At 44.3% G+C, this 13,494-nt stretch overlaps 1 protein-coding gene across 1 annotated transcript in view; it reads left to right on the forward strand.

Moving 5' to 3' along the window:
- ephx2 (epoxide hydrolase 2, cytoplasmic) overlaps nt 1-13,494 on the forward strand; it is a 39,868-nt gene that overhangs the window by 2,197 nt on the left and 24,177 nt on the right. Inside the window, exons 2-6 of the mRNA XM_046309112.1 lie at nt 921-999; nt 1,690-1,849; nt 1,930-2,120; nt 3,758-3,880; nt 4,200-4,271. Of these exons, the coding sequence (XP_046165068.1) occupies nt 921-999; nt 1,690-1,849; nt 1,930-2,120; nt 3,758-3,880; nt 4,200-4,271 (625 nt within the window). The remainder of the gene's footprint in view (nt 1-920; nt 1,000-1,689; nt 1,850-1,929; nt 2,121-3,757; nt 3,881-4,199; nt 4,272-13,494) is intronic.

Consider the following 13,494-nt stretch of genomic DNA (forward strand, 5'->3'; position numbering starts at 1 on the left):
CCACATTACAGCCTTATTCTAAAATGTATTCAATTATTATTTTTCTCATCAATCTACACACAGTAGCATCTAATGACAAAGCAAAAACATTGACATTTTTTGCGTTTCTTATTTACATAAGTATTTTGACATTTTGCTATGAGACTCAAAATTGAGTTCAAATCCTTATGGTATAGCTGACTATGCTCTTTCCAGATTCATTTCGTATTTTTGACAAACGTGACAGAGTTGACCAAATCTCCAGACACATCTTTTAGGAATCACTTTTGTTGTTGATAACTATTGTTAAACGTCACAGAGGGAGACTACATACCATCAGTTTTCGGTTAATATCCTTTATTGACAGTTTGTTTTATATTTTAAACATTTTTGGGGGAGAGTTTGAAATGGGGATTCTTTGGACAAGGGCATTTCCATGTAGAAATCTAATATTTTCCCTTATAAAATTCCCCTAAATGTACATTTTAATCTCAAGTAATGCAACAAAATAATATCCCTGCCGGACAAGGATTCTCCCGACTTTCAAGAATCCAAAATGTCCTGCTATTCTACACGTTTTGCCAACAGTTTAATATTTTTTGTTGTTGTGGTTTTAAAGCTAATTTGCTGTAATAATATATATATATTTTTAAATTATAGCATATGACACGCTATGCCAGTGACAGACAGAACAGATTGTGCAATATGCTCAGGGTAGCCTAGTGGTTAGAGCATTGGACTAGTAACCGAAAGGTTGCAAGTTTGAATCCCCGAGCTGACAAGGTACAAATCTGTCGTTCTGCCCCTGAACAGGCAGTTAACCCATTGTTCCTAGGCCTTCATTGAAAATAAGAATTTGTTCTAAACTGACTTGCCTAGTTAAATAAAGGTAAAATAAAAATGTTTGTGCTGTGTAAATGTATGTTTATGTTCTGGTGTAGTGGTTTTCTGGCGAAGCTGGTGACAAATGAGGACAGCGCCATGCAACGTGCAGAGAGGGGCAAACTCTCCCTCTCTCAGGTGAGTTACACATGCGCACACACACACACAGGTCACCTAAACAGACAAATAATGTCAAGTTCAAACTACTAACATGGTCAGAACTCCGTTACCAAGCTGTTAACTCCAAAAGTTCAAGATCTTGATCATTGTCTCCTCAGTGACCCCTAGAACTGGTACAAACACAAATAATATAGCCTATATTATAATCCATGGAAATGGATTATTGAAATGTGTCTTCTATTTGGAATGTGTCTTCTATTTGGAATGTGTCTTCTATTTGGAATGTGTCTTCTATTTGGAATGTGTCTTCTATTTGGAATGTGTCTTCTATTTGAAATGTGTCTTCTATTTGAAATGTGTCTTCTATTTGAAATGTGTCTTCTATTTGAAATGTGTCTTCTATTTGAAATGTGTCTTCTATTTGAAATGTGTCTTCTATTGCTATTGAAATGTGTCTTCTATTTGAAATGTGTCTTCTATTTGAAATGTGTCTTCTATTTGAAATGTGTCTTCTATTTGAAATGTGTCTTCTATTTGAAATATGCCTTCCATGGAAAGGATTGCATCACCTTGTGATGACGTGTGTGTGTGTGTGTGTGTGTGTGTGTGTGTGTGTGTGTGTGTGTGTGTGTGTGTGTGTGTGTGTGTGTGTGTGTGTGTGTGTGTGTGTGTGTGTGTGTGTGTGTGTGTGTGTGTGTGTGTGTGTAGATAATCCCAGAGCTTGATGCAGAGTGTGTGAGTGCAGCATCAGATCAGAAGGTCAGTCTTCCTGCTGGGTTCTCTGTTAAGAGCCTGTTGGAGGAACTCAGAGACTCAACCACCGTCAACAAACACATTCTGCAGACCGTAGCTACGCTCCGCACACAAGGTAACACACGCACATCTGACACACACCTTGTACACTCTAAGGTCACATGCCTAGTCCCGCGTCCTTGTGTTGTCTCTCAGGGTTATTGACAGGTGTGTTGGCCAACCAGTGGGTGGATGACAGTGGGTGTGGAGATAGCTCTGGCCGTCTCCTCTCTCTGCTGGGCGGCCATTTTGATGTGGTGCTACAGTCCTGTCGTACCGGCCTCAGGGTCCCAGAGGCCGACCTGTTCATCTCCGCTCTCAAACAGCTGGGAGTGCCTCCGAAACAGGTGCACGCACGCACGCACACACACACAATCTGACTTGTCATCACTTCTCGCTTGTGAGAAGCAAGAATTTTCATGGAAGGCAAATTTCAATTGAAGACACATTACCAGAGAAGATACATTACCATGGAAGAGACATTACCATAGAAGGCTATTGCCATAGAAGAGACATTACCATAGAAGGCTATTGCCATAGAAGAGACATTACCATAGAAGGCTATTGCCATAGAAGAGACATTACCATAGAAGAGATATTACCATAGAAGAGGTATAGAAGAGACATTACCATAGAAGGCTATTGCCATAGAAGAGACATTACCATAGAAGAGATATTACCATAGAAGAGGTATAGAAGAGACATTACCATAGAAGAGATATTACCATAGAAGAGACATAGAAGAGACATTACCATAGAAGAGACATTACCATAGAAGAGATATTACCATAGAAGAGACATAGAAGAGACATTACCATAGAAGAGACATTGCCATAGAAGAGACATAGAAGAGACATTACCATAGAAGAGACATTACCATAGAAGAGACATTGCCATAGAAGAGACATAGAAAAGACATTACCATAGAAGCGACATAGAAAAGACATTACCATAGAAGAGACATAGAAGAGACATTACCATAGAAGAGATATTACCATAGAAGAGACTAAATATACATTACCATAGAAAAGACATTACCATAGAAGAGACATTACCATAGAAAAGACATTACCATAGAAGAGACATTACCATAGAAGATACATTACCATAGAAGAGACATTACCATAGAACACATTACCATAGAAGACAGTAAATTACATGTGTGCACGTACATTATCGTATTATGTAAATGTCATCAAATTAGCAACATCTCCTGACATCAATGTCTTGGAGTCACTGCTCGGAGCTCCCATGGAAAACATGAAATCGTCTGTCGTAGTAGCTGTTACAGTGCTTACATTCCTAACACCATCCACACCCCTTCCTTTACACAACTCTGTCTGCACACGACCTGAGAAACCCCATCTGACCTTCCTGTGTTGAGTCACTCTCAGCTACTCCATCTCTCTTCCTCTATCTATCTATCCTTCTCCCTTCTCTCTTCTCTCCTCGAAACCTCTTCCCTTCTCTTGCCTCTCCTCTTATTTCTCTCCTCCTCCTTCTCTCTTCCTCCTCCTCCTTCTCTCTTCTCTTCTCTTCCTCCTCCTCCTTCTCTCTTCTCTTCTCGTCTCCTCCCTCTTCTCTCTTCTCTCCTCCCCCTTCTCTCCTCCCCCTTCTCTCCTCTCTCCTCCTCCTTCTCTCTTCTCTTCTCGTCTCCTCCCTCTTCTCTCTTCTCTCCTCCCCCTTCTCTCCTCCCCCTTCTCTCCTCTCTCCTCCTCCTTCTCTCTTCTCTTCTCTTCTCTTCTCTCCTCCCCCTTCTCTCCTCTCTCCTCCTCCTTCTCTCTTCTCTTCTCGTCTCCTCCCTCTTCTCTCTTCTCTCCTCCCCCTTCTCTCCTCCTCCTTCTCTCTTCTCTTCTCTTCTCTTCTCTCCTCCCCCTTCTCTCCTCTCTCCTCCTCCTTCTCTCTTCTCTCCTCCTTCTTCTCTCTTCTCTTCTCTTCTCTCCACCTTATAAGTGGACAGCTGACCTGTCAGTCTATATTTCAGGCTCTGTGGTTGGCTGATGATGAGAAGGGGGTGGGAGCAGCAGAGGCATTAGGGATGACAGCTGTTTTGGTGAAGGACCTGCCTGAAGCTCTGAAACAAGTAGAGACCTTCACTGGAGTGCAGGTAACACACACACACACCAATGTGTTGGAACTTTTGTTGTCCATAAAAATGTCTGTGAGTAGGTGACGATTATTTAGGAGATTTGCAGTAATCAGCTGTCAGATTTGTTATCACAGACACCCCGATACACTAGCCAGCTGCATCATTCCAATCCCCTGTTTTGATTTGGTGTGTGTGTGTGTGTGTGTGTGTGTGTGTGTGTGTGTGTGTGTGTGTGTGTGTGTGTGTGTGTGTGTGTGTGTGTGTGTGTGTGTGTGTGTGTGTGTGTGTGTGTGTGTGTGTGTGTGTGTGTGTGTGTGTGTGTGTGTGTGTTTTCCAGGCTGTAACAGGGGAAAGCTACCCAGCCTCTTGCAGCCCAGAAGAAGTTTCTCATGGATATGTCACCGTCAAGGTAACAACCCCCCCCCCCCCCCCCCACAAACACACACACAGCACAGACAATGCTGTATGTAGAAGAAAGCGTGTACATGATTACACAGTGTTCTTGAAGCTTCTTCTTCTCTCTCTCTCTCTCTCTCTCTCTCTCTCTCTCTCCTGCATTTAATTCAAATCAAGGGGCTTTATTGTCATGGGATACATATGTTTACTTTGCCAAAGCAAGTGAAATCGATAATAAACAAAAGTGAAATAAACAATAAAAAATGAACAGTAAACATTAGACTCACAAAAGTTCCAAAAGAATAAAGACATTTTGAATGTCACATTATGTCTATCTACGGTGTTGTAATGAATGTACAAATAGTTAAAGTACAAAAGGGAAAATAAATCAACATAAATATGGGTTGTATTTACGATGGTGTTAGTTCTTCACTGGTTGCCCTTTTCTTGTGGCAACAGGTCACAAATCTTGCTGCTGTGATGGAACACTGTGGTATTTCACCCAGTAGATATAGGAGTTTATCAAAATTGGATTTGTTTTCTGTGTAATCTGAGGGAAATATGTGTCTAATATGGTCATTCATTTGGCAGGAGGTTAGGAAGTGCAGCTCAGTTTCCACCTTATTTTGTGGGCAGTGTGCACATAGCCTGTCTTCTCTTGAGAGCCAGGTCTGCCTACGGCAGGATTTCTCAATAGCAAGGCTTTGCTCACTGAGTGTACATAGTCAAAGCTTTCCTTAATTGTGGGTCAGTCTGTAGGTGATGGCTTTGTTATGGAACTTTTAGGTGGTTGTAGAATTGAACTTCTCTTTTCTGGATTTTGATAATTACCGGGTAGTAAATATCTTTTAGTGATTAAAAGATATTGGTGATCCAATACCTTTGACAAATGAAGTCAAGCACCCTGTCATTCTCTCCAAAGACCTTCACATATCTACACTTATCCTCCGCCACATCAACAAACGCGGTGGAAGGAACCACGTGCTCTCACTTCTACGTCAAATGTCTTGGATCACCAATTCAAACTCTGCAGCAAGGAAGATCATCTCAGAAGGCGAAGAGGCCAGATTGGTGAGCAGAAAATGGCAGATTTGCCACTTGAAAGGATCGTGCCAGACATCCCACCATTTACCAATGTAGGTGTGGATTACTTTGGTCCTCTAGAAATCAGAAAAGAAAGAGGAAATGTGAAAAGAGATGGAGTGAACTTTACATGTATGTCTAGTAGAGCAATACACATTGAAATTGCTTACTCTCTTGACATGGATTTGTGTGTCAACCCCATAAGAAGATTTATGTGCAGAAGAGGACAAGTACAACACGTACAATCTGATAATGGGACTAACTTCATTGGTTCTGAGAGAGAACTCAGAGAAGCTCTATCTGCTTTAAACCAAGGCAAGATGCTCTACTTCAGGAAGGAATACGATGGAGTTTCAATCCCCCCAAGGGGGGCGTCCCAACATGGAGGAGTCTATGAAAGGCTCATTGGGATGATTTGCCAGGTACTCCATTCTGTCCTGAAACAACAGAGCCTAGATGAGGAGCACACAGTGCTGTGTGAAGTTGAGGCTTTTCTAAACAGCCACCCAATCACCACGGTAACCAACGACCCCCTGGATCTAGAAGCTCTCACCCCAAATCACATTTTACTGTTAAAGTCAAATCTTGTCCTACCCTCTGGGAACTTGTTATTTTTGTAAATGACATTGTTTTGGAAGAGATGGACACAGGAGTACTCTTGTGACTCTTGCAGGAAAGACAAAAGTGGGGTAAAGTGAAAACGCAGCTTCCGCGAAGGAGATGTGGTTCTGGTCCTGAAGCCCACGGCACCACGTAGTGCCTGGATACTTGGAAAGGTTGTTGAGACCAAGCCTGATTCCAAGGGGTTACTAGGTGTAGTACACCTGAAGACAAGAAGCAACATTATAGAAAGACCAATATCCAAGATCTGCCTACTCCAAGAAGGTGAGAGGAAGAGGAAGCCCCCTTCAAGTTAAAAACCTCTACAGGCTCGCCCGCGGGAAGGCTGAGTTAACGGAGGCTAATGTGATTAGCACGAGATTGTAAGTAACAAGAACATTTCCCAGGACATAGACATATCTGATATTGGCAGAAAGCTTAAATTCTTGTTAATCTCATTGCACTGTCCAATTTATAGTAGCTATTACAGTGAAAGGATACCATGCAATTGTTTGAGGAGAGTGCACAGTTATGAACTTGAAAATGTATTAATAAACCAATTAGGCACATTTGGGCAGTAATGATACAACATTTTGAACAAAAATGCAATGGTTCTTTGAATCAGTCTAAAGCTTTGCACTTATACTACTGCCATCTAGTGACTCAAATCTAAATTGTGCCTGTGCTGGAATAATACATTATGGCCTTTCTCTTGCATTTCAAAGATAATTGGGAAAAAAAACTAATTTTACCTCATTTTTGTTATATTCTCTTACATTAATTTCACATTTCGACAAACTTCAAAGTGTTGGTACCAAGAAATGGTACCAATAATATGCATATCCTTGCTTCAGGTCCTGAGCTACAGGCAGTTAAATTAGGATATGTAATTTTAGGAGAACATTTTAAGAAAAAAAGGGGTCAGATCGTTAAGAGGTTTTAAGCTTTTCACACCAAGTCATATTGGGTCCAACGTGGAGTTCGTGAGGGGCAGCGATGCTCCACAGGCCATGGACCCTGCTGATAACCACAGTGTTGGAGATGAACCCCCAACACCGCTGGGAACCAATCTGGCGATCCCATAGAGGAGAAGGTGTTGACAACCAAGGATGCCCTGCTGTTACTGTCCACCCCATCTACATTTGAGACACGCAGGAAATGACAAACTGGGTGCTACAGGATGCTGCCATGTACGACCCATCAACCTATTACAGAGTTTGCCTTGTTACAGGCTGAGCTGGGGCTAAACTATGAGAGTTTACCTTGTTACAGGCTGAGCTGGGGCTAATCTACTACAGAGTTTACCTTGTTACATGCTGAGCTGGGGCTAAACTATGACAGAGTTTACCTTGTTACAGGCTGAGCTGGGGCTAAGCTACGACAGAGTTTACCTTGTTACAGGCTGTGCTGGGGCTAAACTATGACAGAGTTTGCCTTGTTACAGGCTGAGCTGGGGCTAAACTACTACAGAGTTTACCTTGTTACAGGCTGAGCTGGGGCTAAACTATGACAGAGTTTACCTTGTTACAGGCTGAGCTGGGGCTAAACTATGACAGAGTTTGCCTTGTTACAGGCTGAGCTGGGGCTAAACTACTACAGAGTTTACCTTGTTACAGGCTGAGCTGGGGCTAAACTATGACAGAGTTTACCTTGTTACAGGCTGAGCTGGGGCTAAACTATGACAGAGTTTACCTTGTTACAGGCTGAGCTAGGGCTAACCTATGACAGAGTTTACCTTGTTACAGGCTGAGCTGGGGCTAAACTATGACAGAGTTTACCTTGTTACAGGCTGAGCTGGGGCTAATCTACTACAGAGTTTACCTTGTTACATGCTGAGCTGGGGCTAAACTATGGCAGAGTTTACCTTGTTACAGGCTGAGCTGGGGCTAAACTATGACAGAGTTTACCTTGTTACAGGCTGAGCTGGGGCTAAACTACTACAGAGTTTACCTTGTTACAGGCTGAGCTGGGGCTAAACTATGACAGAGTTTACCTTGTTATAGGCTGAGCTGGGGCTAAGTTATTATAGAGTTAACCTTGTTATAGGCTGAGCTGGGGCTAAGTGGTTGTTATGGGCTGAACTGAGGCAGGCTGGTTGTTATGGGCTGAACTGAGGCTAACTGGTTGTTATGGGCTGAACTGAGGCAGGCTAGTTGTTATGGGCTGAACTGAGGCAAGCTGGTTGTTATGGGCTGAACTGAGGCAGGCTGGTTGTTATGGGCTGAACTGAGGCTGAACTGAGGCTAACTGGTTGTTATGGGCTGAACTGAGGCTAACTGGTTGTTATGGGCTGAACTGAGGCAGGCTGGTTGTTATGGGCTGAACTGAGGCAGGCTGGTTGTTATGGGCTGAACTGAGGCAGGCTAGTTGTTATGGGCTGAACTGAGGCAGGCTAGTTGTTATGGGCTGAACTGAGGCAGGCTAGTTGTTATGGGCTGAACTGAGGCAGGCTGGTTGTTATGGGCTGAACTGAGGCAGGCTGGTTGTTATGGGCTGAACTGAGGCAGGCTGGTTGTTATGGGCTGAACTGAGGCTAACTGGTTGTTATGGGCTGAACTGAGGCAGGCTGGTTGTTATGGGCTGAACTGAGTCAGGCTGGTTGTTATGGGCTGAACTGAGTCAGGCTAGTTGTTATGGGCTGAACTGAGACAGGCTAGTTGTTATGGGGTGAACTAAGGCAAGCTGGTTGTTATGGGCTGAACTGAGGCAGGCTGGTTGTTATGGGCTGAACTGAGGCAGGCTGGTTGTTATGGGCTGAACTGAGGCTAAATGGTTGTTATGGGCTGAACTGAGGCAAGCTGGTTGTTATGGGCTGAACTGAGGCAGGCTGGTTGTTATGGGCTGAACTGAGGCTAACTGGTTGTTATGGGCTGAACTGAGGCTAACTGGTTGTTATGGGCTGAACTGAGGCAAGCTGGTTGTTATGGGCTGAACTGAGGCAAGCTGGTTGCTATGGGCTGAACTGAGGCTAAATTGCGGTAACCTCTGATCCTGCAGATCATCCCTCCATGACGACACAAACACATAGCGTAGTTTCTTTTCACATCGTTTCTGTCAGAGAACAGTTAGGGTCCGGTGTGTAGGAGCCATTTTGGCCTGTTTATGAGTTGTGTATATGTTGTCTGTCAAATATATATATTTTTTAACTTGTTTTGTACACTAGAGGGCACTATATTGTTGGGGTCATGGGTCACTTGTCTCGTGTGCATATACAGTGGGGCAAAAAAGTATTTAGTCAGCCACCAATAGTGCAAGTTCTCCCACTTAAAAATATGAGAGAGGCCTGTAATTTTCATCATAGGTACACTTCAACTATGACAGACAAAATGAGAAAAAAAAATCCAGAAAATCACATTGTAGGATTTTTAATGAATTTATTTGCAAATGATGGTGGAAAACTTTTGTTATTGACCAAATACTTATTTATCTCAATACTTTGTTTTATACCCTTTGTTGGCAATGACAGAGGTCAAACGTTCTCTGTAAGTCTTCACAAGGTTTTCACACACTGTTGCTGGTATTTTGGCCCATTCCTCCATGCAGATCTCCTCTAGAGCAGTGATGTTTTGGGGCTGTTGCTGGGCAACACAGACTTTCAACTCCCTCCAAAGATTTTCTATGGGGTTGAGATCTGGAGACTGGCTAGGCCACTCCAGGACCTTGAAATGCTTCTTACGAAGCCACTCCTTCGTTGCCCGGGCGGTGTGTTTGGGATCATTGTCATGCTGAAAGACCCAGCCACGTTTCATCTTCGATGCCCTTGCTGATGGAAGGAGGTTTTCACTCAAAATCTCACGATACATGGGCCCATACATTCTTTCCTTTACACAGATCAGTTGTCCTGGTCCCTTTGCAGAAAAACAGCCCCAAAGCATGATGTTTCCACCCCCATGCTTCACAGTAGGTATGGTGTTCTTTGGATGCATCTCAGTCCTCCAAACACAACGAGTTGAGTTTTTACCAAAAAGTTATATTTTGTTTTCATCTGACCATATCACATTCTCCCAATCTTCTTCTGGATCATCCAAATGCTCTCTAGCAAACTTCAGACGGGCCTGGACATGTACTGGACATCTACTATTAAACTCGGACAAAACAGAGATGCTTGTTCTAGGTCCCAAGAAACAAAGAGATCTTCTGTTGAATCTGACAATTAATCTTAATGGTTGTATAGTCGTCTCAAATAAAACTGTGAAGGACCTCGGCGTTACTCTGGACCCTGATCTCTCTTTTGAAGAACATATCAAGACCATTTCGAGGACAGCTTTTTTCCATCTACGTAACATTGCAAAAATCAGAAACTTTCTGTCCAAAAATGATGCAGAAAAATTAATCCATGCTTTTGTCACTTCTAGGTTAGACTACTGCAATGCTCTATTTTCCGGCTACCCGGATAAAGCACTAAATAAACTTCAGTTAGTGCTAAATACGGCTGCTAGAATCCTGACTAGAACCAAAAAATTTGATCATATTACTCCAGTGCTAGCCTCTCTACACTGGCTTCCTGTCAAAGCAAGGGCTGATTTCAAGGTTTTACTGCTAACCTACAAAGCATTACATGGGCTTGCTCCTACCTACCTCTCTGATTTGGTCCTGCCGTACATACCTATACGTACGCTACGGTCACAAGACGCAGGCCTCCTAATTGTCCCTAGAATTTCTAAGCAAACAGCTGGAGGCAGGGCTTTCTCCTATAGAGCTCCATTTTTATGGAACGGTCTGCCTACCCATGTCAGAGACGCAAACTCGGTCTCAACCTTTAAGTCTTTACTGAAGACTCATCTCTTCAGTGGGTCATATGATTGAGTGTAGTCTGGCCCAGGAGTGGGAAGGTGAACGGAAAGGCTCTGGAGCAACGAACCGCCCTTGCTGTCTCTGCCTGGCCGGTTCCCCTTTTTCCACTGGGATTCTCTGCCTCTAACCCTGTTACGGGGCTGAGTCACTGGCTTGCTGGGGCTCTCTCGTGCCGTCCCTGGGGGGGGGTGCGTCACCTGGGTGGGTTGATTCACTGTTGTGGTCGGCCTGTCTGGGTCCCCCCCCCCCTTTGGGTTGTACCGTGTCGGAGATCTTTGTGGGCTATACTCGGCCTTGTCTCAGGATGGTAAGTTGGTGGTTGAAGATTTCCCTCTAGTGGTGTGGGGGCTGTGCTTTGGCAAAGTGGGTGGGGTTATATCCTTCCTGTTTGGCCCTGTCCGGGGTGTCCTCGGATGGGGCCACAGTGTCTCCTGACCCCTCCTGTCTCAGCCTCCAGTATTTATGCTGCAGTAGTTTATGTGTCGGGGGCTAGGGTCAGTTTGTTTATCTGGAGTACTTCTCCTGTCCTATTCGGTGTCCTGTGTAAATCTAAGTGTGCGTTCTCTAATTCTCTCCTTCTCTCTTTCTTTCTCTCTCTCGGAGGACCTGAGCCCTAGAACCATGCCCCAGGACTACCTGACATGATGACTCCTTGCTGTCCCCAGTCCACCTGGCCATGCTGCTGCTCCAGTTTCAACTGGCCTGGGCCCTAGGACCATGTCCCAGGACTACCTGACATGAGGACTCCTTGCTGTCCCCAGTCCACCTGGCCATGCTCCTGCTCCAGTTTCAACTGTTCTGCCTTACTATTATTCAACCATGCTGGTCATTTATGAACATTTGAACATCTTGGCCACGTTCTGTTATAATCTCCACCCGGCACAGCCAGAAGAGGACTGGCCACCCCACATATGCTCTCTCTAATTCTCTCTTTCTTTCTCTCTCTCGGAGGACCTGAGCCCTAGGACCGTGCCCCAGGACTACCTGACATGATGGCTCCTTGCTGTCCCCAGTCCACCTGACTGTGCTGCTGCTCCAGTTTCAACTGTTCTGCCTTATTATTATTTGACCATGCTGGTCATTTATGAACATTTGAACATCTTGGTCATGTTCTGTTATAATCTCTACCCGGCACAGCCAGAAGAGGACTGGCCACCCCACATAGCCCGGTTCCTCTCTAGGTTTCTTCCTAGGTTTTGGCCTTTCTAGGGAGTTTTTCCTAGCCACCGTGCTTTTACACCTGCATTGTTTGCTGTTTGGGGTTTTAGGCTGGGTTTCTGTACAGCACTTTGAGATATCAGCTGATGTACGAAGGGCTATATAAATAAATTTGATTTGATTTACTGGCCTAAGCCGGGGGACACGTCTGGCACTGCAGGATTTGAGTCCCTGGCGGCGTAGTGTTTTACTGATGGTAGGCTTTGTTACTTTGGTCCCAGCTCTCTGCAGGTCATTCACTAGGTCCCCCCGTGTGGTTCTGGAATTTTTGCTCACCGTTCTTGTGATCATTTTGACCCCACGGGGTGAGATCATGCGTGGAGCGCCAGATCGAGGGAGATTATCAGTGGTCTTGTATGGCTTCCATTTCCTAATAATTGCTCCCACAGTTGATTTCTTCAAACCAAGCTACTTACCTATTGCAGATTCAGTCTTCCCAGCCTGGTGCAGGTCTACAATTTTGTTTCTGGTGTCCTTTGACAGCTCTTTGGTCTTGCCCATAGTGGAGTTTGGAGTGTGACTGTTTGAGGTTGTGGACAGATGTCTTTTATACTGATAACAAGTTCAAACAGGTGCCATTAATACAGGTAACGAGTGGAGGACAAAGGAGCCTCTTAAAAGAAGAAGTTACAGGTCATGTGAGAGCCAGAAATCTTGCTTGTTTGTAGGTGACCAAATACTTATTTTCCACCATAATTTGCAAAAAAAAAATCCTCATTTTGTCTATCATAGTTGAAGTGTACCTATGATGGAAATTACAGGCCTCTCTCATCTTTTTAAGTGGGAGAACTTGCACAATTGGTGGCTGACTAAATACTTTTTTGCCCCACTGTAGGTAGCACAGGTGACCAGGAAGGGTTAGTACAGGTGAGAGGAAGGGGTAGTACAGGTGACCAGGAAGGGTTAGTACAGGTGAGAGGAAGGGTTAGTACAGGTGAGAGGAAGGGTTAGTACAGGTGAGAGGAAGGGTTAGTACAGGTGACCAGGAAGGGTTATAGTACAGGTGAGAGGAAGGGTTAGTACATGTGATCAGGAAGGGTTATAGTACAGGTGAGAGGAAGGGTTAGTACAGGTGAGAGGAAGGGTTAGTACAGGTGAGAGGAAGGGTTAGTACAGGTGAGAGGAAGGGTTAGTACAGGTGAGAGGAAGGGTTATAGTACAGGTGAGAGGAAGGGTTAGTACAGGTGACCAGGAAGGGTTATAGTACAGGTGAGAGGAAGGGTTATAGTACAGGTGAGAGGAAGGGTTATAGTACAGGTGAGAGGAAGGGTTAGTACAGGTGAGAGGAAGGGTTATAGTACAGGTGAGAGGAAGGGTTATAGTACAGGTGAGAGGAAGGGTTATAGTACAGGTGAGAGGAAGGGTTATAGTACAGGTGAGAGGAAGGGTTATAGTACAGGTGAGAGGAAGGGTTATAGTACAGGTGAGAGGAAGGGTTATAGTACAGGTGAGAGGAAGGGTTATAGTACAGGTGAGAGGAAGGGTTATAGTACAGGTGAGAGGAAGGGTTATAGTACAGGTGAGAGGAAGGGTTATAGTAC

The sequence above is a fragment of the Oncorhynchus gorbuscha genome, linkage group LG17 (genome assembly GCF_021184085.1).
Source record: "Oncorhynchus gorbuscha isolate QuinsamMale2020 ecotype Even-year linkage group LG17, OgorEven_v1.0, whole genome shotgun sequence".
In the NCBI taxonomy this organism is placed as follows: Eukaryota; Metazoa; Chordata; class Actinopteri; order Salmoniformes; family Salmonidae; genus Oncorhynchus; species Oncorhynchus gorbuscha.